This window comes from Chiloscyllium plagiosum, unplaced genomic scaffold, assembly GCF_037043375.1.
Source record: "Chiloscyllium plagiosum isolate Xiang-an unplaced genomic scaffold, Cpla_swu_hap1 HiC_scaffold_15, whole genome shotgun sequence".
In the NCBI taxonomy this organism is placed as follows: domain Eukaryota; kingdom Metazoa; phylum Chordata; class Chondrichthyes; order Orectolobiformes; family Hemiscylliidae; genus Chiloscyllium; species Chiloscyllium plagiosum.
In genome coordinates, this window is record NW_028270153.1 from 13,490,944 (window position 1) to 13,517,074 (window position 26,131).

The window sequence follows — 26,131 nt, forward strand, 5'->3', positions numbered from 1 at the left end:
AGTTTATAGCTTTCTTCCTCACTTTGAACCGCACAACCAATTGTTGGATCATGCACAAACTCCTTAATTAGGTCTCTAACCCTGAATTTCCATTGACCTCCTTCTGCACCATTACAGTTCTGTGATTCTGTGGTCCCGTGAGCTGTATCTAACTCTGGTACCATATCTTTTCAGTGGCCATATAAAGGTCGTCCCAAAGAGAAAGCTTTTCTTTATGAAATCATTGCCAACAAAAGGAATGGGATTGACGTTGATAAGTGGGATTACTTTGTCAGGTAAGCCTCGTCTTTTAATTTCTCTGATCAATTGTTGAAGGATATTCATTAATCCATTGTTTCTCACAGTAAGAATTCACTACAAACATTATAAATTTCATTAAAACCAAATGTGGTATTTTCTGGGTACAATTTCCCATGATCATTGGATCCTAATAGTGATGCACACAGACATATGCTCTAGTTTGGAGGACTGTATCAGAATCGGACATTTTAAGTTGCTGAATAAGGTAAGGCCCAGAACTTCAGGGTCATCAGAAACAGCTCTGTGGAAGCCCCCTGGAACTTGTCACAAGATGTCCCGGACTTAACTAGTTTGCTACTTGTCTTATTTTATGTTGCTCCTAGTCAGCTGGAAGAACCTTTTAAGTCAGGAAGAATGGCTTCACCTTCATGTTACACCCACTGCCCATCACACACCTTCCCACCTCCATGCTCAGCACCTCTTCCTTTCACCCTGGCTCACCCTTCATAAAGATAGTGAACATAAAGTCCCTCCCCTTTAAAACTGAGATGCGAAGTAATTTTTCTTTCGAATGGTAATGTATGTTTGGAATTCTTACTGCAGAGAGTCGTGGAGGCCAAATCACTGAAAGTATTTGGAAAGGAGGCAGATAGACTTCTCAGATATTAAGGAGTTGAAAGCTATGAGGAGCTGGCCTGAAAGAGGAGCTGAGGCCTGAGCAGATCATCAAAGAGCTTACTGAATGGAGGGACATGTTTGAAGGGCTGAATAACCTACTCCTGGTCCTATTTCTTATGTTCTTTACCATTGAGCAACTTATTACAATATTACAGTTCCCCCATTGACTAATGTCTTCATTTTGGAATCATGAGATGATTCAGCAGGAAGTGCAGGGCATATTAACTGACATGATTTCTTTAAAATAGAAAGTTGTCAGAAGGCAAAGGTAAAACTCGAAGGAGTATATCTGAAAAAAGTGAAAGGAAAGGAGAACTCAGGAGAGGTTATTAAAGTCTCCACACAAAATAGGACAGAGTGTTTGGAAAAAGTTAGGAATCAAATGTCAAGCACACTGCATAAACGAATGACAATGAGAAGAGGGACGGTCAATACAGGACTGAACATGTTGGACGCAGTAGGTAAATGAGCTTGTTGTGCACATCGAAACTGCAGTAAGGACATGGTGGGCATCATGGAGACATGGCTGCAAGGGAATCAGACTGGGAGCTAAATATCTAAGGATATATACATCCTATCAAAAAGACAGGCAGGTGGATAGAGGGAGTGGGGTTGTCTTATTAGTAAGAAATGAAATTAAATCAATAGTAAGAAACAAAGTAGGGTCAGATGACATAGAACCTGTGTGGGTAGAGTTGAAAAATTAGAAAGGTGGGAAAACCACAGTGGGAGCTATGTACAGACCTCCAAACAGTAGTCAGGATTTAGGGCACAAGATAGACCAGGAGATAGAAAAGGTGTGCAAGAAAGGCAGGGTTACAGTGATCGTGCGGGATTTCAATATGCAGGTGGACTGGGAAAATCAGGTCGGTAGTGGATTGCATGAAAAGGAGTTTGTGGAATGACTACCAGATGGCTTTTTGGAAAAGCTTGTGGTGAAGCCCACTAGGGAACAGGTAATACTGGATTTAGTGTTGTGCAATGAGGCAGACTTGATAAGGGAGCTTAAGGTGAAGGAACCCTTAGGAAGCGGTGACTATAATATGATAGCATTTACTCTACAATTTGAGAGGGTGAAGGTGGAATCAGGTGGAATGGAATTACAGTTGAATAAAGGCAACTACAAAGGCATAAGGGAGGAACTGGCCAGAATTGACTAGGAGAGGAGCCTAGCAGGAAAAATAGTCGAACAGCAATAGCAGGAGTTTCTGGGAGTAATTCGGGGGACACAGCAGAGATTCATCCCTACAAGAAAGAAGCATGGTACAGGGAGGATGAGGCAACCATGGCTGACCAGAGAAGTCAGGGACGGCATAAAAGCTAAGGAGAAAGTATATAAATGAGGCAAAGAACAGTGGGAACCCAGAGGATTGGGAAGCCTACAAAGACCAACAGAGGACAACCACGAAAGAAGTAAGGAGGGAGAAGATTAAATGTCAGGGTAAGCTAGTCAGTAATATAAAAAAAGATTGCAAGAGTTTTTTTAGATATATAAAGGATAAAAGAAAGGACATTGGACCGCTGGAAATGATGCTGGAGAGTGGGAAACAAGGAAATGGCTGAGGAACTGATCATTTATTTTACATCAGTCTTCACGGTGGAAGACATGAGTAATATCCCAAAAATTCAAGAGAGTGGAGAGAGCAGAAGTGAGTATGGTGGCCATCACCCAGGAAAAGGTATATGAAAAACTGAAAAGTCTAAAGGTGGATAAATCACCTGGACTAGATGGACTACCCCAGAGTTCTGGGGCACATTGTTGAAGTGATAGCGGAAGCGTTAGTGGTGATCCTTCAGGAATCGCTGGAATCAGGGAGGGTCCCAGAGGACTGGAAAACCATGAATGTCACCCCTCCATTTAAGAAGGGAGTAAGGCAAAAAACAGGAAATTTCAGGCCGATTAGCCTGCCCTTGGACATTGGTAAGATTTTGGAGTCCATTGTGAAGGATGAGATTTCTGAATACTTGGAACTGTATTGCAAAGTCAGCATGGTGTCATCAAGGGGAGGTCATGCCTAACACATCTGATAGAATTCTTTGAGGAGTAATGAACAGGTTAGACCAAGGAGAACCAATGGATGTTATCTACCTGGATTTCCAGAAGGCTTTTGACAAGGTGCCGCACGGGAGGCTGCTGAGTAATGTAAGGGCTCATGGTGTTACAGGCAAGGTACAGAAGAACCTCGATCATCCGAAGGACACGGGCGGGGCTACTTCATTTGGTTAATCGAATTCCGGATAATCGAATGCTGGATAACATAGTTCAGCCAAGCAACCTTGCGATCTTGCCAGATAATCTGAAATTCAGATAATCGAATGCTGGATAATCGAGGTTCCTCTGTATATCATGGATAGAAGCTTGTCTGTCTGGAAGCTTGTCTTTAGTAGGAAGAATAGAGGCATGGACTAGTTTTTTAACTGGGGACTAAATTCAGAAATCTGAAGTGCAAAGGGCCTTGGGATTCTCTGAAGGTAAACTTGCGGAATGAATTGGTAGTTAGGAAGGCAGATACAATGTTGGCATTTATTTCAAGAGGACCAGAATATAAAAGCAGGTATGTACTTCTGAGGCTTTATAAAACTCTGGTCTGACCATACTTAGAGTATTGTGAGCAATTTTGGGCCCCAGGAAGGATACCTCAAGAAGGATGTACTGGTCCTGGAGCGGGTCCAGATGAGGTTCACAAGAATGATACCAGGAATTAAAGTCTTAATGTATGAGAAACGCTTGACCACTCTGGGTCTATAGAGGTTAGAAGGATGTGGAGGGATCTAAATGAAACTCACAGAATACTGAACGGCCTGGACAATGTGGATGTTGGGAAGATGTTTTTTATTGGTAGGAGAGTCTAGAACCCGAGGGCACACCTTAAAGGAAAGATCTTTTAGAAGAGTGGTGATAAGAAGAAACTTCTTCAGCTGCAGAGTGGTGAATCTGTGGAATTCTTTACCACAGAAGGCTGTGGAGATCAATTCATTGAGTATATTTAAGACAGAGATAGATAGGTTCTTGATTATCAAGGGGATCTGGGTTAAGGATGGAAAGCGGGAAGATGGGGTTGAGAAACTTATCAGCCATGATTGAATGGCAGAGCAGATTCCTTGGGCTGAATGACCTAATTTCTGCTCCTATGTTGTATGGTCTTACGATGTGTCAGCCGAAATTAACTGTGTTTATCATGTTTCTGAAGGGACAGTCACCATCTGGGAATCCAGAACAACTTTGACTTTGGACGCTTCCTCCGGTTTGCTCGAGTTTGTGAAGTAGAAGGAACAAAGCAGATTTGCACTCGAGATAAGGTGATGTATGTTGTCAGATAGAATGGAAGTCTTGTTTGCTTGTGGAATATTTGCATGTCTGCTTTTCACCACAGACACAGGCACACGGGAGCCAATTGAAGGCTGTGCTAAACTTTTCCTCCTTTTTAGCTCTACTCCTCGGATGGCAGGACCCATCATTAAAAACTAAATATAAGGAATTGTGGGGAAGAATGAGTGATCTACAAATTCACAGCATGTTGTGCTTTCTTTATGTTTATTCTGAAGAGCTGGGTAATGCTGACAAGGTTAGCATTTATTGTCCATTCCAAATTGTCCTTGAGAAGCAATAGTGCGGAACGTTCTGGAACTGATGCAGTTTGTATGTTAAAAGGGGAGGGAGAGGGTTCCAGGTTTTTGATGAAGCAGTGGTGATGGAATGGTAATAAATTTGGGCTTTCCAGCTTTGAATGGATGAGTCCAGCATGTGATTTTACACTAGCATTGAGATGGAAACAGGATGGAAAGGGTGAACGCAGAAAATTATTTTATGCTTTATGTACAGCAATAGCACAAGAGACCCCAAATTCAAATAAATAAAATGCCAATTTGATGACAAAAGGTTCACATTGATCAAATTAAAAAATTAACTGCAGGATAGCATACTGCAATACTTTGATGGAGAAAGTATAATTTGCAATGTCAGGATTAGGGCGGCGGGATCTTTAAAATATTTCTGATGCCTGAATAGCTTCCATGTCAGCAATTATTTGGTTTTCCAATTTTAACTAAATTGTACATCACTAGGTTCAGCTCCTATCCTACAGGATCTCTGTTACTGACAGATTGTGCTGAACAAGGATTTATTCCAGTTTTCAATATTTTCTCTGCAGGAAGCTGGTGACATGTATGACATGTTTCACACGCGCTACACTTTGCATCGCAGAGCCTTTCAACATAGAGTTGTCAACAACATCGAGAGCATGTGAGAATTGCTGCAGGGATGACATGCATCTCTGACACTTGTTTTTCTTACTTACTTACTCTTTATTGTTCTCTCTTATTTCAGCTCAAATATTTCCCTTTACCCAGCAAGTATTCCTTTCTGCTCCAGGTAGTCTTTTGGAACCCAACCCTACACATGAACTGAAGGTAGTTATTGTCAACAGCTGGTTGACTCTCCCAAAGAGACATCTCATCTTAAAGGACTGCGCCTCTGACAGTGCAGTGCCACCTCAGTGCTGTGGTGGGGATCAGCCTGTGGATCTGGTGCTCAGGTCCTAGAGTGGGAAAGTTAGGAACACACTGACTAATTGTATTCTGAGCCTATCTCAAGGAGACCTAAGTCCAACAACAGGCCATTGTTGCTTTGGCTGATCACTGTGCCAGCCTATCCAGACTAGGGACCAACTCTGGATTTCAATTCATGGCATTTTAAAAGTCCCTTTTGTTTTAAAGAAGCAGTGTGGAAAATATTCCAGTAACAGTTTTGAAAATATTTAATCCTTCAGGATCACAGAGGCATTGCTGCTAGCAGATCCACACTTCATGATAACTGGTAAAAATGGGATTAAGTTTACAATGTCCAGAGCAATTGATGACATGGTGGCTTACACCCAACTCACAGGTAGGCATTATCATGTGATTGTGTTGGACCTAAAGCTGTTCTTTCTCAAATTTTACTGCACTAAAGGAAACTCTTTGGTGCATTGTGCCTGCAGTGATTTATTTCAATTCATCATTAAGTATAGGAGTTGGAAGGTCATGTTGCAGCTGAACAGGATGTTGGTTAGGCCACTTGTTAAATACTGCATTCAATTCTGGTCTCCCTGCTCTAGGAAAGATGTTGTGAAATTTGAAAGGGTTCAGAAAAGATTTACAAGGATTTTGTCAGGTTTGGAGGGATTGAGCTATAAGAAGAGACTGAATAGACTGGGGTTATTTTCTCTGGAGCATCAGAGGCTGAGGGGTGACCTTATAGATAGGGTGAACAGCCAAGATCATTTCCCCAAGTAGGAGGAACCCAAAAGTAGAGGGCATCAGTTTAAGTTGTGAGGGGAAAGATTTAAAAGGGACCTGAGGGGCAACTTTTTCATGCAGAGGCTGGTATGTGTCTGTGGAATGAGCTGGTACAATTACAACATTTAAAAGACATCTGGATGAGTATATGAATAGCATGGTTTAGAGGGATATGAGCCAAATGCTGGCAAATGGGACTAGATTAATTTAGAATATCTGGTCAGCATGGATGAGTTGGATGGAAGGGTCTGTTTCCGTGCTGTACATCCGTGTGACTCCAAATTTTTATCCAGTTCCATTTTGTGCAAGTACTCAATCTGCTTCCAACACTCTTTCAGGCTGCACATTGCACAAGTAAAAGTGAAAAACTCTTGCTTCAGGGCATAGGTTGGAAAGTACCTGCAGTACTATATATGTAAATGCTGATGGACTATGTAAAATAATTTCTCAATTCCATCATGTTTCATTCACCAGTTCACTTAAATCGGTCACTTCCCATTATTGCTCCTGCTGCCATTAGAAACAGTTTTTAATCATGTTAGCGCGGATGAAATGATATCAGTCCGAGCCCAGAGTGCGGTTCAACAATCGGTAACGTTTATTGCTACAGTAACACCGGCGGAGACCAACCGAGGTCCGAATCTCAGCTGCTCTCTTGTTCCCGCGCGCTGCAACATATTATATACTTTTAGTTGTCAGGATGTGTGGAATTTGAGGATGAATGGGATGATAGTTCCCCATCATCACTGGAGTAGGTGCAAATAGTATGCTTCCTGCCGTCCCAGGAGAGTTGCAGGGCACGCACAATAGAGTGCTAATTGGTTTATGTAAAACAGGTCCGGGTATTATCTGCTTGTCTCTCTCTGTGAGGGCAGGGGCTAGCACCCCCCTTTGTTCCCTTGGGGTGTTGGTGTGTATTGGTCTGTCCGTTCCTGTCTGGTGAATGCCTGTCCTTTGTGTCAGGGTGGTTCCGTATCGATGGGTATGGGTGTGTTTCAGTCAGTCTCTTGATGTGATTAGGAGATGAGTTTCCATATTAATTAATTCCAGAGTTTTGGTCTATGAGTCATGGGTAGTGTTGGTCTAGTGTGAATTTGATCTGTCTTCTGTCTCCTTTCTCCCGGTCACGTGGGCGGACCGGCAGCTGCTGAGTTCTGTGGGTTTAAAGCTGCCACTGCTGTTTAAAACACAAAATTAATTCTTATAGTTTCCTGATGTAGGCATAGTCCCGTGGCAAAAGCAGGGCGGCTCTGATGCCCGCTTGCAATCATGTATTGCCTAAAATAATGACTTCATTATATGTATTGACAAATCACAAAATACATTGCAGTCAATAAAGTATATTAAAACGAAGTTACTGCTGCGTAGTAGGAATTATGGCTATCAATTTGAATTTAGCAAGCCCTCAGCAACATGAAAATGATCAGAAGGATCGATTTTTAATGATGTTGATTGAGGAATAAATATTAAGTGAGATTAAATCCTCGGCTCTTCTTCAGAATCGTGCTATGGGATCTTTTATTTCCACCTCAAAGCACAGACAATCTGTTGGTGTAACCATTTCTCTGAAAAGTGACACACATCACTGTGCAACTCACCCTCAGTACTGCACTGAAGTATCAGCCTTTGCAATCTCTCAAAATCCATTGTTGTTTTCAGTAACATATTAAATCCTTTCAATTTCATTGCTTTATGGAGACGAATGTAAGCTTCTCTAGTGTCTCCAAATAATTGAAGTTCCTCATCCCTTGTAGCGGCCTGATAAATCTGAATGCACCTCTTCTTACACTGAATCTTCCTAATATGCAGTTGCTAAATTTGTTGATGATACAAAGGTAGCTAAGAAAAGGACACGAGGATTCTGCAAAGACATAGGGATAGATAAATAAACATGCAAAAGTTTGGCGGATGAGAATGAAAATATGAACTTGTCCAATTTTGTGTATTATTTAAATGGAGAGAGATGACAGAACTCAGAGGTACAGAGGGATCTGGGTGCCCTGGTACATGAATCAGCATGCAGATGCAGTAAGTAATTTGGAGGGCAAAAGGAATATTTATTTAACTTTATTGAAAAGGAGGTGGCATATTAAAGTGAGAAACTCTTGCTTCAGGGCATTGGTTGCAGTGTACTTGCAGTATTGTATAAGTATTTGCTAATACCTTGGGTAAAGGGGCTCTCTTATGAAGAAAGATTTAGCAGGTTTGGTCTACACTTATTGGAGTTTGGAACAATGAAAGGTGATTAGATTGAATACATGCAAGGCTGAGTTAGAAAGAGTTTTGTTTGAGAAGGGAGTTAAGATCTATGCACAACAGGCAATAAAAGAGAGATGAGACCACAATTAGATCAGGCATAATCTTGTTGAGTGACAGAGAAGACTTAATGGACAGAATGGCCTTGCTCTTGCTCCTGTTTCTTGTGTTCTCATTTATAGATAGATAGATAGATTTAGATAGATAGATAGATGGAGAGATAGATAGATGGAGAGATATATAGATAGATAGATAGACAGACAGACAGACAGACAAATAGATACGAAAGAAAGAAGCTGAAAACATTGGAGCCCTATCCGTTGTTTTCCAAAGATGACATTAATAAGAAGATTGCAGGCATTCGCTTGATACGAATAAAAGTGATTTTATGTCTGGGTGGCAGAAGACCTAAGTCATAATGTTGCCATGGAAATGGAGGAGGGTTTGGAGGTGGGCACACTGGCAGTTTTGTCACACAGTGTGTCATGCTGCTTGTTTGTTACTACTTCCATGCTATATTTCCAGAAGTAGTATTTAAGGAGTGTTACGACGTAGGCCAAGTCAAATCGAACCAGCCTTACTATCACTGGTTTCACAACACAGTGAAATTAAAATATTAATTAACCCTCAAAATTGCCGAGTTGTTTCTTACTGGGCTTTATGAATGACACCAAGTTTATAACTTAAACAAAGTTAACAAGTTATTATTCATACTGTAACTTTAGCAGAGCAAAGCTAAACAAGATAATTAATGTCTATGTCTTCTTTGATTACGACCTTCTCTCACAGACATAGACGGCCACAGAATAAATTAATAGTAAATAAAGGAATTGTAACTTTCCAGTTCACTTAAGCAGTTTTGAATGATAGTTGCTAAGCCTTTATGCAATCCTTCATGCAATCCTTAGAACACAAATCAACCTGAACTCTCATCATCACCAATTGCTAGTCCTCATATGTTATTAGCTGATCCGAAGAGAATAGGTCCATTTTGCACACTCCTTTTTCTCAGTCATACCTGATCAGACATCAGACAGAATAGCAAATGAGATCTAATGGGTATGAGTGCACAAGTTAGGAAACTGTGTTCCTGAGCAGACAATAGACTTTTCCTTCTCTCTCTGTTGGTCATGATTTCGACTACCAGGAGCAGTGAAGCTACCCAGTTGAAGTCAACAGCCTTGTTTTCAATTAGTCTCAATAATGCCATTCACTTTCGGAATGAGCCCTTCCTCGAACGTTGTCTGTTCCTTTCTCCTGTAGGATGAGGATGGTCAGTTTAATCACTGTGAAACCTTCCAGACTCTCATGATGCACATGATGTCATTGCCTGAGTTTACCTGACCATTCTCCAAGAGCTAAGATGATTTCATTCCGTCATGTGAAAGGTGGCAAGAGACACATTTCTTCAAAGCAGAAATGCAGAAATGTTAAACCACAGAGGAGCCCTTTAGGCAGTCAGATCTGCACTGGCCTCCCAAGATAATAGTCCAATTTCCTCCTGAATGCTTCAATTGAATTTGCTTTCATCGCACTGTCAGGCAGCACATTTGACACCATAACCACTCACTGCATGAAAATGTTCCTCCTGGTGTCTGCATTGCTTCTTTTGCCAATTACTTTGAATCTGTTTCCTCTTTTTCTCAATCCTTCCAATAATGAGAACAGCTTCTCCCTACCTATTCAGTCCAGTTTCCTTTGGATACGTGATTTTGGATACATCTATCAAACCTCATTTTGACCTCTCCAAGGAAATAATCGTAACTTCTCCAATGTGTCTACTTCAAGTTCTTCATCCCTGGAACTTTTCTTGTGAATCTTTTCTGTCATGCATTCATATCTTTCCTAAAGTATAAATCCCCAAAGCAGACAGTATTCCAGCTGAGGCTGGATCAATTTTATAAAAGCTTAACACAACTTTGTTGTTACATTTGATTCTTTTGTTAACAAAGCCTAAAGATACTGCATGATTTATTTACTGCATTTTCAATCTGTCCTGCAACCTTCATTGATTTATGCACAAGTCCGTATATCCCAACACACTCTTTTGCACTGTGACATAAAGTATATATCATCTGTCCCTCTCTCTTCTTGACTGCATAATTTTAGGCTTCTGTGAAATTCTATTGATCATTTGTACGTTCATACTGCTAGCCTATTGCAATCAATTCATTTCATTCTCACTTTGCCACACCTACAAATTGGTATCATTGGCAAATTTTGAAATTTTAATCTTTTTCCACTTTGCAAGTCTTTTACATCTATCAAAGAAATTGTGACCCATGTACTGATCCTTAGGGAACACCACTATCTACTATACTCCAAACTAAAAACAACTATTTCCCATGACTTACTGATTTTCTTTTGTCCTTTATCCAATTTTTCATCCAAACTGCCACTGACCCTCCTTTCCAGAAGCCACAATTTTGTTAACTCATCTTCTCAGTCATCAGCTTGTTACACTGAATGCTGTCAATCACAGTCAACCTGTTAACTGTCAGTCACCACTGAAGGATGCATTTTGTATGGCAACAGTTCAATCAGAGATGGAAATGTGTTGCTGGAAAAACGCAGCAGGTCAGGCAGCATCTAGGGAACAGGAGAATCGACGTTTCGGGCATTAGCCCTTCTTCAGCAACACATTTCCATCTCTGATCTCCAGCATCTGCAGACCTCACTTTCTCCTCAAACAGTTCAATCAGAGTCTACTTAGAGCTTTAGAGATGTACAGCATGGAAACAAACACTTCGGTCTCACTCATCCGTGCTGACCAGAAATTCTAAATAAATCTAGTTCCATTTGCCAGCATTTGGCCCATATCTCTACATACATTTTTCTATTCATGCACCCATCTAACCAACTAATCAAAACACTCTTCCCTTGCAGAATAAATGACGGTTTTCTCTTTTAATTAGTATTCTTGCAAATTCTCCTGTTTGCAAGGCGTAAACAGTCAACAAAGTGTCTGTTTTATTCAATAATATTCAAGTGATGTTTTCTCAAACAGTTTCTTAAAACTCACATGGACTACATCCACTGTATTCCCTTCATCAAACCTCTCCAACAAAATAATTTGAATGAAACAAACACATCCACATTGGCCTTTCTTAATTAATGCAAACCATTCCCCATGTGACTTTTAATTTTATCCCTGATGGTTGTCTTTGAACCTTACCCACCAATGAGATTAAACTGACCTGCACTTTTTCTTGAATAGGTTTGTCACATTTGCTACTTTCCAAGCCTGTGAGTATCTCCCCATTGCCCCATTAGTTTAAATGGTGCTGCTATTATACACTTTTCACGATTGCACGAGAATGGAACTAGTGCATTACAGCAGAACTGACTGTATTGAATTCAATACTGGTCGTCTCATTACATGAAGGATATGGAGGCTTTGGAGAGGGTGCAGAAGAGGTCTACCAGGTTGCTGCCTGGATTAGAGGGGATGAGCTTATAAAGAGACGCTGGACAGACTAGGGTTGTTTTCTCTGGAGCGGAGGTCGCTGAGGGGAGACCTGTTAGAAGTTTATAAAATTATGAGAGGCATATATAGGATTGACAGTCAGAATCTTTTTCCCAGGGTTGAAACGTCTAATACTAGATCATTTAAGGTAAGAAAGGGAAAGTTCAAAGGGGATATGAGGGACAAGTTTTTTATAACACAGAGTGGCAGCTGTTGGAGAGCCTAGAACGCACTGCCAAGGCTAGTGGTGGAGGTATGTACAATGGTGCATTATGAATAAGCAAGGAATGGAGGAATACGGACCAAAGGCAGGCAGAAGGGATTAGATTAACTTGGCTGTTGTGGGCTGAAGAGCCTGTTCCTATGCTATACTGTTCTATGTTCTATTTCCATTTCTAATATTTTGCCAATATCCCCTTCTTAAAAAAAAGCTGATACAAAGTATTCATTAAACATTCCAAATTTGTCCAGTCAGTCTGAGCATAAGTTACTTTCTATGTATTTCATAGGCCTGACCCCACCATTTAGAAATAAGGCATCCCTCCACTTCACCACCACCAGCCTGAACTCCAGGGAGGTATCATTAAAGCATGGTTTGGACTTTCATGACAGGATGCCATATAAATTTGACATCTAGCTGCAGTCACATTGATGACTGGCTAACACTTTTAAAATGGCAACAGCCACTTCTAGATCACACCATTGATTGCACCTGCTCATTCTAATTGGACAGCTATCACAAGAGCAAACCATTCATAGAAATTCCAGCAGATGTTGTGTAACTGCCTTGAATGGGGTCAGGAAGTGGAATTGGTCCTTGCATTGAAGTTACAATGAACTTCACAAACTCCAGCCCAAAATTCATAGTTAACAAATTTTGTTTTTCCAGACTGTGTCTTTGAAAACATCCTGAATTCATCTGACCCTGCATTGAGCAAAGCACAGGAAATCCTGAGAAATCTTGTGCAGCGTAAGCTATTTAAATTCATCAGGGAGGCTCGATTTGCAGAGAAAACAGAAAATTTAGAGGTATGTGTTGTGAACAATTATATTCAGCATCTGCATCTACAAACAGGTGACTAAAGTTCAAATAGTCAAAGCCAGGGTTGGTACTTGGCATAAGTAGATAGTTGTGGGTGGCCCTTGGCACCCTCAGAATGTCACTACCTCTGGCCGGGGAGATCCGAGTTCAAGTCTCACCAATATCATCGTCACTATGAGTTTCAAAGTGGCACCATTGTGTATCAAGCAATGTAGCAACCCTCCCTCCGTGAACGGTGAGGGGATTGAACCCAGTATTCTTCATCTGTAGTCATCCAGCCAACTGTTCTTTAAAAATCATAAGTTGATAGTTGGCATGATCAGTAAGCTTCACACAGTCTGGTAGGAGAGATCACATCTGGACAGAGACACTGCCCAAGATAAACTGAAGCCCAAGTCCAGGGACCCAGCACAAAAGAGTGACATCACAGGTAAACCGTAAGTTAATTGGTTGGATGATAATCAAATTAGTAGCTATCTATTATCGTTACTTTCAGATTGAAGTTAAATAAGGGGAATATTTACAGGCTACAAACTAAAAGACCAGCAGAGTTTTTTAAAACATTATTTAAGAATTATGTCATTAAAATAGAAAGGTCTGGCAGGGCCATGTGTGCTCTGAGAGCTGGTGGAATATATTGTGGCTCCTAGTGACCACATCTGTAATAAGTGTTAGTTGCTTTTGAGGAACTCTAGCTCAGAGTTGATGAGCTTGAGTGTGAGCTTTGAACACTGCGACACCTCAGGGAAGGGTAAAGAGTTACCTGGACACTGTTTCGGGAGGCAGTCACACCCCTTATATTAACTATTTTAAAGTAGTCAGTGGTCAGGGGCAGGAAGGTGTGACTATGGCAAGGCTGATGGAGGGGGCCAGGAGGTAATGGTGAAGGAGCCTCAGTCCTTGAACTTGTCTAAGAGTGTGCTGAGTGTGGATGAGAATGTGAGGTGTAGGGAAGATGAGCAAATTGATCATAGCACTATTGTACAGGAACCATTCCGTAAGGGATAGAAAAGAGAAATGTAGTTGTAATTGGGGATAGTGTAGTTAGGGGAATAGGCACTGGTCTCACTGGCCAGGATGTGGAGGTGCTGGTGTTGAACTTGGGTGAACCAAGTTAAAAATCACGCGACATCAGGTTATAGTCCAATAGGTTTATTTGGAAGCACTAGCCTTTGGAGTGCTCTGAAAGCTAATGCTTCCAAATAAACCTGTTGGACTAAACCTGGTGTTGTGTGATTTTTAACTCAGTGACCAGGATCGAGAATCCAAAAGCTGAGTTGCCAGTCTGGTGTCTGGGTTCAGGATATCTTATCTGGGCAGCAGGGGAACTTGGAGTGGCAAAGGAAATATCCAGTTATTACAGTAGATGTAGATACCAATGAGGCAGACTTGATTAGGGAGCTTAAAGTGAAGGAACCCCTAGTGGCAGTGATCATAATATGACAAATTCTCACGACAGTTTCAGAGGGAAAGCTGGAATTAGATATAACGGTTGTACAATTGAGTAAAAGTAACTACAAAGACATGAAGGAGGAGCTGACCAGAGTTGGTTGAAAGGGAAGGTTAAAGGGAAGATGGATTGTAGATGGATTGATGGTGATCTCTCAGGACTTACTGAAGTCAGGGAGGGTCCCAGAGGAATGGAAGATGACTATTGTAACACCTTTGTTTAAGAAAGGAAGGAGATAGAAGACAGGAAAGTGTAGGCTCGTTAGTCTAACCTAGGTCATTTATAGGATTTGAGAGTCCATTAGTAAGGATGAGATTGCAGAGTGTTTGGAAGTACATGGTAATATAGGGCTGGTCTCCTAAAAATGATATATAAAGGAAATAAAAAAGGGCTGTCCTCAAGGGGCAGTCATGCCTGACAAATCTGTTAGAATTCTTTGAGGAGCTAATAATCAAGTTAGTGGACGTGATCTATTTGGATTTCTAGAAATCCTTTTACAAGGTGCTGCACAAGAGACTGCTAAATAAGAAAGGTCTCACGGTGTTTAGTGCAAGGTACTGACATAGATAGAGGATTGGCTGACTGGCAGAGGCATCTTAGGGATAAAAGAATCATTTCAGGATGGCAGCCGGTGACTAGAGGAATACCATTGGGTACTATTGGGACCACAACTATTCACATTATACATTAATGAAAGAATGAATGGCATTTTTGCTCAGTTTGCAGATGACATAAAGGTAGGTGGAGGGCCAGGTAGAGTTGAGGAAACGGGGAGGCTTCAGAAGGACTTGGACAGGCTAGAAGAGTGGACAAACAAGTGGCTGATGGAATACAATGTGGCAAAGTGTGAGGTAGAGAAACAATAGCAGTGTATACAATTTTATAAATGGGGAAAGGCTTTAGATGTCTGAAGTGCAAAGGGACTTGGGAGTCCGACTTCAAGATTTTCTTAAGGTTACGGTTAAAATGCAGGTTCGGTTAGCAGTTAGGAAGGCAAATGTAATGTTACATTCATTTCAAGAGGGCTAGAATATAAGAGCAGAGATGTACTGCGGCAACTATATAAGGCTCTGTTCAGACCGCATTTGGACATGGTCACCAATTTTGGGCCCATATCTAAGGAAGGATGTGCTGGCATTGGAGGGGTCCAGAGGAGGTTATAAGAATGATCCCTGTAATGAAGGCTTTACCACAGGAGGAGCTGTGGACTCTGTGTCAGTAATTGATGGAGTATAGAAGGATATGGGAGAATGTGACTGAAGCTTACAGAATACTGAGAGGCCTGGATAGAGAGGAAATGGAGAAGCTGTTTCCACCAGTAGGAGAGACTAGAGCTCAAGGGCACAGCCTCAGAGTGAAGAGACTACCCTTTAGAACTGAGGCAAGGAGGAATTTCTTCAGGCAGATGGTAGTGAATCATTGGAACTTATTGCTGCAGAGGGCTGAGGAGGTCAAGAGTATATATATGACAGAGATAGGTTCTAGATTAGTAAGGGGATCAAGGGTCGCAGGGAGAAGGCAGAAGAATGGGGCTGAGAAACACATCAGCAATAATCAAATGGTGACGTAGACACAATGGGCCAAATAGACTAATTCTGAAGTAACTCCAGAGACCGGTATCCCATCACCAAGTTACTCTTTATTTACACAGAGTGTCCTTGACACTGATCCAGCTCCCTTAGACCCAGTTCTCAATCAACAGAATCTCTGACAGTCCTGTTTATAATTTTATTAAACAATTCCCAGTTTACAAAACAATTAACATTTACAGCTGTATACAGAGAAACAGCAATTTTACAAGGGAGAGGAATGGCAAAGCCAAGCCCCAAACCCTGACATTCAACCAGTTTTCAGGGAAATGAGGACAAACCTCAAATCTCCACACTCCTGTTTATTTTTTTTATTTTTTTAAATTTTATTAAGCAATTACAAAACACAGTTTACAAAAAACAGTTAATATTAACAGCTATATACAACAACAATTTTGTATAGCAAAGCTAGGCCTCAAACCGTACCGTTCAACCAGTTTACAGGGAATTGAGGACAAACCACAAATCCTAGTTTCACAGTCCTGTTTATTTTTTTCTTTATTTTTTTCTCTCTGACACTCCTGTTTATTCTTTTTATTTTTTAAAGTTTTTTTTCCTATTTCCCACATTCCCGCCTAACTGCGGTAGTGCTTATTTTCCCCCCAGCACCCATGCTGTGTGTGTGCAGGTGTGAGACACAGTGAGAGACACAAAGTACACAAATCTTTATTCAATTTCGACCACCAGGAAGAAAGGAAAACACCCAAGTGGTCAGTGACACAGTCCTGTTTTTTTTCTTTTTGCCTATTTAATCCCAAGGGCTTCTTTCTTTTTCTTTTAACCCCCACACTACCACCTAACTGCGGTAGTGCTTATTTTTTCCCCAGCACCCATGGTGTGTGTGTGCAGGTGTGAGACACAGTGAAAGACACAAAGCGCACGAATCTTTATTCAATTTCCACCACCAGGAAGATAGGAAAACACCCAAGTGGTCAGTGACACAGTCCTGTTTATTTTTTTTAATTTTTTTTTGCAATGCTGTGTGATCAAAACAGCAAAGGGGAGGATAGGGACTAAATCAAAATAGAGTTGGAACTCCTGTTTTTTTTTGCTTTTTGCTTTTTTTGCACTTTGGATTTTTTTTTTATTTTACCCCCACACTACCACCTAAGTGCAGTAGTGCTTATTTTTACAGTCCTGTTTATATCTGTCAGCTGGGACTCCCTGATTGGACCAGATTAAAAGTCTCAATCAGGGTATTCTATGATGTCCACCTGGCTGACCTCGTTACAATCACTACAAATTCTGCTCCTATATCTAATGGTTTTATGGTTTCCACCCAGCCTGACCTCCTTATTCTGGGGTTCCATATCCTCCTGTTTTGTAGAATGAAGGTTACTCTCCTGTAGACGGGTGACACTCATTATATGGATAGTTTGCACACAGTACCTTGGACAATGTGGTTCACAACTCATGTGCCTAACATTGACCCTCCACAGTTTGGACTTACTGTTTTATTCTGAAAATTCTGGAGCCAGCAACTGGGGAAGAGAGAGAGATAAAGAGCCTCTCAACTGGGAGAGGTTGAGAAAGTGAAGAAAGTGAATCGGGGAGAAATGGGAGAGCAATATTTTCAGGGAAAGAGAGAGAGAAATAAACAGGGAAGAAGAGCAAGACTAATCTATAAACCGGAAAGGAGATGAAACACCAGCTGGAGGAGAAGAACCTGTGTGGGTGGCACGGTGGCACAGTGGTTAGCACTGCTGCCTCGCAGCGCCAGAGACCCAGGTTCAATTCCCGCCTCAGGCGACTGACTATGTGGAGTTTGCACATTCTCCCCGTGTCTGCGTGGGTTTCCTCCGGGTGCTCCGATTTCCTCCCACAGTCCAAAAAAAATGTGCAGGTTAGGTGAATTGGCCATGCTAAATTACCCGTAGTGTTAGGTGAAGGGGTGAATGTAGGGGAATGGGTCTGGGTGGGTTGCGCTTCGGCGGCTCGGTGTGCACTTGTTGGGCCGAAGGGCCTGTTTCCACACTGTAAGTAATCTAATCTAAGACCCAAACTGGGAGAGGAAGAAAGAGAAATGTAAACTGGGAGAGCATGGAGAGAGAAACGCAAACTGAAAGGAGAGTGTGTTTGTGCACTGTTATGTCTGAACATATCAATACAGAACAGGGCATTTAGATTGCTTAGTCATTCAATCAAATCTATTGTAAACTCAAATCTGCATTCCAGCCTACTTCTGGTAACCTTTAACCCTTGCTTAACACAAATCGATCTACCTTAGTCTTTAGAATACTCAAGGACTTTGCAGCCACCACTTCTCAGGAAGACATTTCTGATTTGGTAGATTTGAAAATATCACAACCCTCTAATCAGTAACCCCTAGTTCAAGGTTTTCCCATAAGGCTATATTCTCTCTATATGTACCTTGTCAAGACCCCTCAGGATCTTAAATGCTTCAATCAAGTCATCTCTTACTTTTCTAAACCCCAGCAGATACAAGCCTAGTCTGCCCAACCTTCATCATAAAACAGCGCTGAAAATGTGTTGCTGGAAAAGCGCTGCAGGTCAGGCAGCATCCAGGGAACAGGAGAATCGACGTTTCGGGCATAAGCCCTTCTTCAGGAATGCTGAAAATGTGTTGCTGGAAAAGCGCAGCAGGTCAGGCAGCATCCAGAGAACAGGAGAATCGACGTTTCGGGCATAAGCCCTTCTTCAGGAATCCTGAAGAAGGGCATATGCCTGAAACTTCGATTCTCCTGTTCCCTGGATGCTGCCTGACCTGCTGCGCTTTTCCAGCAACACATTTTCAGCTCTGATCTCCAGCATCTGCAGACCTCACTTTTCCCTTCATCATAAAACAACTCTGCACACTCCATTCGAGGTATTAGAATTTCCTGGGCTGGAGAGCTTTACTTATGAAGAGAGATTGGATAGATTGGAGTTGTTTTCTTTGGAGAAGAGGAGACCAAGGGGGAGCATGATTGAGATGTATAAGATTATAAGCATTCCACTCATAAAGATAAAGTTACTATAGTCTTACTAGAGCTGAAAATGTGTTGCTGGAAAAGCGCAGCAGGTCAGGCAGCATCCAAGGAACAGGAGAATCGACGTTTCGGGCATAAGCCCTTCTTCAGGAATGAAGAAAGTGTGTCCAGCAGGCTAAGATAAAAGGTAGGGAGGAGGGACTTGGGGGAGGGGCATTGGAAATGCGATAGGTGTCCCTCCCCCAAGTCCCTCCTCCCTACCTTTTATCTTAGCCTGCTGGACACACTTTCCTCATTCCTGAAGAAGGGCTTATGCCCGAAACATCGATTCTCCTGTTCCTTGGATGTTGCCTGACCTGCTGCGCTTTTCTAGCAACACATTTTTCAGCTCTGATCTCCAGCATCTGCAGTCCTCACTTTCTCCTCGATAGTCTTACTAGACCAAAGGGCTGCTCTCTAATTAGATGGAAAGACAACTGGTAGTTTAACCTGATGGTCACCACACATTAGGTGAGGGGAGAGGTTAAGTAGGACAGTCCTTCATGATAACCTCAGCTGTTGCAGGAATTGAATCCATAATGTTGTCTCTCCTTTGCATCACAAACCAACTGAGCCAATGAATCTCCTATTCCATTCATAACATCTTAGCACCCGCAAAAACATTCAATTATTCCTAATGTGCTTCCTATTAGACAGTCAAACTTCTATGCATGCTTATATAAGACCATAAGACAGAGGAGAGGAAGTAAGGCCATTCAGCCCATCAAGCCCACTCCGCCATTTAATCATGGCTGATGGGCATTTCAACTCCACTTACCCGCACTCTCCCCGTCGCCCTTAATTTCTTGTGAGATCAAGAATTTATCAATCTCTGCCTTGAAGACATTTAACGTCCCGGCGTCCACTGCACTCTATGGCAATGAATTCCACAGGGTAAAAACAAGGACTACAGATGCTGGAAACCAGAGTCTAGATTAGAGTGGTGCTGGAAAAGCACAGCACGTCAGGCAACATCCGAGGAGCAGGTAAATCGACATTTTGGGCAAAAGCCCTTCATCAGGAATAGAGGCAGGGTGCCTGCAGAGTGGAGAGATAAATGAGAGGGGGGTGGGGGTGGGCAGAAAGTAGCATAGGGTCTGTGGTAGCGGGGCTTTTGCCCGAAACGTCAATTTTCCTGCTCCTCGGATGGTGCCTGACCTGCTGTGCTTTTCCAGCACCACTCTAATCTAGACTCTGGTTTCCAGTATCTGCAGTCCTTTTTATCTAGTTGATTTTAACCCTACTGTGAATCCTCTTGCAAGGATGGCTGCCTTGAAGAGGTTTTCCTCCTCTCTCTACAAGAATCTCAGTGAGTCTCTCTCTCCCACTGCAACCCCCTGGTCATCTCCTCTGCCCTGAAGCTCTTCAACCATGTCCTGAAACAGACTTGCTACCACAGACTCTATGCTACTTTCTCCCCACCCCCACTCCCCTCTCATTTATCTCTCCACTCTGCAGGCACCCTGCCTCTATTCCTGATGAAGGGCTTTTGCCCGAAATGTCGATTTTCCTGCTCCTCAGATGCTGCCTGACCTGCTGTGCTTTTCCAGCACCACTTTAATCTAGACAATTAATTCCACAGGCCTACCATTCTCTGGCTGAAGAAATGTCTCCTCATTTCCATTCTAAATTGACCCCCTCTCATTCTAAGGCTGTGCCCATGGGCCCTAGTCTCCCTGCCTAACGGAAACAAATTCCCAGTGTCCACTCTTTCTAAGCCATGTATTATCTTATAAGTTTCTATTAGATCTCCCCTGAACCTTGTAAACTCTAATGAGTACAATCCCAGGATCATCAGCCGTTCATCGTATGTTAGGCCTACCATCCCAGGGATCATCCGTGTGAATCTCCGCTGTACTCGCTCCAGTGCCAGTATGTCCTTCATGAGGTGTGGGGCCCAAAACTGGACACAGTACTCCAAATGGGGCCGAACCAGAGCTTTATAAAGTCTCAGTAGCATGTCGCTACTTTTATGTTCCAACCCTCTTGAGATAAATGACAACATTACATTTGCTTTCTTAATTACAGACTCAACCTGCCCATCAACCTTTAGAGAATCGTGGACTAGTACTCCCAGATCCCTTTGTATTTTGGCTTTATGAATTTTCTCACCATTTAAAAAATAGTGTATGCCTGTATTCTTTTCTCCAAAGAGCAAGACCTCACACTTGTTCACGTTGAATTTCATCAGCCTTTTCCTAGACCACTCTCCTAAATTGTCTAAATCTTCCTGCAGCCTCCCCACCTCCTCAGTACTAACTGCCTGTCTGCCTAACTTCGTATCATTGACGAACTTCGCCAGAATGCCCCCAGTCCCATCCTCCAGATCATTAATATATTAAAGTGAACAGCTGCCGCCCCAACACTGAACCCTGCCTGGCGCCCACTTGTCACCAGCTGTCATTCCAAAAAAGAATCTTTTATCCCAACTCTCTGCCTTCTGTCAGACAGCCAATCCCCAATCCATGCCAGTAGTTCACCTCGAACAGCATGGGCCCTCACCTTACTCAGCAGCCTCCCGTGAGGCACCTTATCAAAGGCCTTTTGGAAGTCTAGGTAGATAACATCCACTGGGTTTCCCTGGTCTAACCTACTTGTTACCTCTTCAAAGAATTCTAACAGGTTTGTCAGGCACCACCTCCCTTTACTAAATCCATGCTGACTTGTTCTAATCTGATCCTGCACTTCCAAATCTCATCCTTAACGATGGATTCTAGAATTTTACTTACAACCAAAGTTAGGCTAATCAGCTTGTAATTTTCCATCTTTTGTCTTGATCCTTTCCTAAATAAGAAGGTTACAACAGCGACTTTCCAATCATCTGGGACTTTCCCTGTCTCCAGTGATTTTTGAAAGATCACAACCAAAACCTCTGCTATTTCCTCAGCCACCTCCCTCAGAACTCTAGGATGTAGCCCATCGGGACCAGGGGATTTATCAATTTTTAGCTTATCTTGCACTTTCTCTTTTGTAATGGCACCATATGCAACTCTGCCCCTTGACTCTTCTTAATTGTTGGGATATTACTCATGTCTTCCACTGTGAAGACTGACGCAAAGTACTTATTAAGTTCTTCAGCTATTTCCTTATCTCCCAGCACTAGCCTTCCAGCATCAGTTTGAAGTGGCCCAATGTCTACTTTTGCCTGTCTTTTGTTTCTTATGTATTGAAAGAAACTTTTACTATCATTTCTAATATCACTGGCTAGCCTAGCTTCATATTTGATCCTCTCCTTTCTTATTTCTCTCTTTGTTATCCTCTGTTTGTTTTTGTAGTTTTCCCAAACTATTTTTCTTTGACACATTTCCTGACTTCCTTTGTCAGCCGGATAATCATTCTTTTTGGGATGAACCTGTGTACTGTGTCCTCAATTACACTCAGAAATCCTGCCATCGTTGCTCTACTGTCTTCCCTACGAGGCTCTGCTTCCAGTCGATTTTAGTCAGTTCCTCTCTCATGCACCTGTAATTACCTTTATTTAACTGTAACATCATTACATCCGATTTTGCCTTCTCTCTTTCAAACTGCAGACTGAACTCTACCATATTATGATCGCTGCCTCCTAAGTTTCCCTTACTTTAAGATCTTTTATAAAGTCTGGCTCATTGCATAGCACTAAGTCCAGAAAAGCCTGCTTCCTCGTGGGTTCCAAAAAGCCATTCTGTAAGCATTCCTTGAATTCCCTATCTTTGGATCCACCGGCAACTTTTTTCACCCAGTTCATTTGCATATTGAAGTCCCCCATGATCACCATGACCTTGCCTTTCTGACATGCCCTATCTATTTCCTGTTACATCTTGCACCTCTGGTCCTGACCACTGTTCGGATGTCTGTACATAACTCCCATTATGGTTATTTGCCTTTGTGGTTCCCCAACTCCACCCACACAGACTCCACATCATCTGACCCTATGTCATTCAGTGCCATAGATTTAATTTCATTCTTAACTAACAAGGCACCCTGTCCCCTTTGCCACCTCCCCGTCTTTTCGATAAGTTGTAAATCCAGTCCTGAACCTCCTGTAACCCTATCTCTGTGTTGCCTCCCACATCATAACCATTCACGATGATTTGTGCTGTTAATTCATCTATTTTGTTCCGAATACTACGAACATTCAGGTAAAGCACCTTAATGCTATTTTTCTTATCCTCATGATTTCCATCACTTCTTGTAATATGTCCTAAGTTATCCTTCCTTTTTGCTTCATTCCTAGTCTGCCTTGAACTTAAACATTGCACACATGCTAACCTGCTGCTTATCTTTCTAATTGACTCCATACTCCCTGTTGCTTTCCCTTTCCCTTCCCCCGACTCAAAAGTTTAAAGTCCTAGTGACTACCCTATTTATCCTTTTTGCCGGAACACTGGTCCCAGATCAGTTCAGGTGGAACATAGAACATAGAAAAGTACAGCACAGAACAGGCCCTTTGGCCCACGATTTTGTGCCGAGGGTTTAATCCTAATGTAAAATATAATAACTGAACCTACGCACCCCTCAACTCACTACTATCCATGTGCATGTCCAGCAGTTGCTTAAATGTCCCCAATGACTCTGCTTCCACCACCACAGCTGGCAACGCATTCCATGCATTTCCATGCATAAAGAACCTTCCTCTGACATCCCCTCTATAGCTTTCTCCTAATACCTTAAAACTATAGCCCCTCGTAACAGCCAATCCTGCCCTGGGGAAAAGTCTCTGGCTATTGACCCATCTATTCCTCTCATTATCTTGTGATACACTCTTGACCAGATCAGGATTGGTGAAATTGATGTACTGGAAATTTTGGAAAGTATTAAGATTGATAAGTCCCCAGGGCTAGATATGGTGGAGGCAGAGGAATTGGGAATACAGGATGGCAGTAGATGCAGGAGGTAGGGTGGAGAAGAGGTGTAATCCAGGTAGCTGTGGGAGTCAGTGGGTTTGTAAAAACTGTCAGTGTCAAGTCGGTTGTCATTAATGGAGATGGAGAGGTCCAGGAAGGGGAGGGAGGTGTCAGAGATGGTCCAGGTGAATTTAAGGTCGGGGTGGAATGTGGACCCGATGCGGTCTCCTCTACATTGGGGAGACTGGACGCCTCCTCGCAGAGCGCTTTAGGGAACACCCGCACCAATCAACCACACCGCCCTGTGGCTCAACATTTCAACTCCCCCTCCCACTCTGCCGAGGACCTGCAGGTGCTGGGCCTCCTCCACCGCCGCTTCCTCATCACCCAACGCCTGGAGGAAGAACGCCTCATCTACCACCTCGGAACACTTCAACCCCATGGCATCAATGTGGATTTCACCAGTTTCCTCATTTCCCCTTCCCCCACCTCACCCCAGCTCCAACCTTCCAGCTCAGCACCACCCTCATGACCTGTCCTACCTGCCTATCTTCCTTTCCACCTATCCACTCCACCCTCCTCTCTGACCTATCACCTCCATCCCCACCCCCATTCACCTATTGTACTCTATGCGACTTTCTCCCCATTCCCCTCCCCTCCCATTTATCTCTCCACCCTGCAGGCTCCCTGCCTCTATTCCTGATGACGGGCTTTTGCCTGAAACGTTGATTTTCCTGCTCCTCGGATGCTGCCTGACCTGCTGTGCTTTTCCAGCACCACTCTAATCTAGACTATGAGGAAACTGTGTCTATTCAATGGAATTTAGAAGAAGCATATTCTGACTGGATAAATACCAAGAATCATACAGTACAGAAGAGGCTCTTCAGCCCATCAAATCTGTACCACCAAAGCTACAGTATACCTACACTAGTCCCACTTTCCAGCATCAGGCTCATAGCCTGAATGTTATGATGTTTCAAGTGCTCATCCAAGTACTTTTTAAAAATCGTGAGGGGTGTGGCCTCAAATACACACTCAGGCAGTGGATTTCAGACCCTCGCCATCCCTTGTGTGAAATAATGTTTGCTCAAATACCCTCTAAAACTTCTGCCTTTCACCTAAAATGTATGTCCCCTTCGTTACTGATCCTGCATGTTGACCCTAAAGTTTGTTTCTTCTCGTGGGGAAATCTAGAATTCAGGGAGACGGTTAAAAATGTGTTTTCCATTAAAGGTGGCGGTGAGGATAGTATTTTCCTGCAAATGGTCATTAGCGCTTTGAATTCTCTTTCCTTGTTAACACTGAACGTCATGTCATTGAATGAGCATATTCAAGGATAACTTTGAAATATTTTTGACTAACAATGGAGTTAAGGGTTATGAAGGACAGGCAGGGAGGTGAAGCAAAGGCCACAATCAGATTAGGAATTTTCTTATTTAATGGCATAGCACCTTTGACAGGCTAAATGGCCTACACTTGCTCCTATTTCATATATACATTACTGTAAAATTTTGCCAAAGCCATTTTGCTCCAAGGAAAATAATCCCATCCTTTCCAACTAACTCTGTAACTGGAACGCCTAATCCCTGTAACCATTCTCGTCTGCACCATGTCAATTCTTTTTCTAGAATTAGATGCATTCTTCTCATTGCTACCTAACTAGAAATATATGCAAATAATACAGAAGAAACAAAATGGAATAAACTGGACTACCACTAACCACAACTTTCACATTTGGAGCATTGGCTGTCAACATTCTGAACTTCTTCTCAGTGCAGCTGAAAACTTCATGTACCCCTCCCTCACCTTCCAGTCTGATTTCTTCAAAACTGCTCGACTTGACCCTGTGAATTGTAGTTACGATTAACTCTTAAATTGCTGACTGTTTTCCCGACTGTTCCCCATTCTGTGAAATATCTGTCACTCTGTGCTTCATTTTGCTCTTCACAACCACCAGCCACAAACAACAAATTCTTATTTCCTTTTCCAGTTAGTTAAATCCTGATTGCACTCAGTAATCCATCTCTCCCAGTGCTGATTGACCTACATTGACTCCCAATCCTGTAACTTCTCAAGTATAGTATGCAGAGTGCTTCATTCTCTGTCTGCTCCCTATTTCTATAACCTCTTCCAAGCATACAATAACTCTGGATTCCTCCAATTCCCATCTCTTTTGCATTTCAGATTTCCTTTCCTGCTCAGTGGTGTCCTTATGGCTGAGGCCATAAGCTCTAGAATTCTCTCCCTGAATATCACCACCTCTGTTTCTCTTTCTCTTCACCTTAAATCCCTACAGTGACGACACAGGCCATTTGGCCCAACAAATTCACACCGACCCCCT

The 26,131-nt window shown here is 42.4% G+C and overlaps 1 protein-coding gene across 3 annotated transcripts in view; it reads left to right on the forward strand.

The window, feature by feature from the left end:
• Window positions 1–26,131, forward strand: part of LOC122560276 (deoxynucleoside triphosphate triphosphohydrolase SAMHD1-like) — a 76,560-nt gene that overhangs the window by 33,672 nt on the left and 16,757 nt on the right. For all 3 annotated transcript variants that reach the window (XM_087994748.1, XM_043710812.2, XM_087994749.1), the window contains exons 8-12: window positions 175–275; window positions 4,110–4,218; window positions 5,070–5,161; window positions 5,688–5,803; window positions 12,807–12,946. In XM_087994748.1, coding sequence (XP_087850874.1) covers window positions 175–275; window positions 4,110–4,218; window positions 5,070–5,161; window positions 5,688–5,803; window positions 12,807–12,946 — 558 coding nt within the window. The remainder of the gene's footprint in view (window positions 1–174; window positions 276–4,109; window positions 4,219–5,069; window positions 5,162–5,687; window positions 5,804–12,806; window positions 12,947–26,131) is intronic.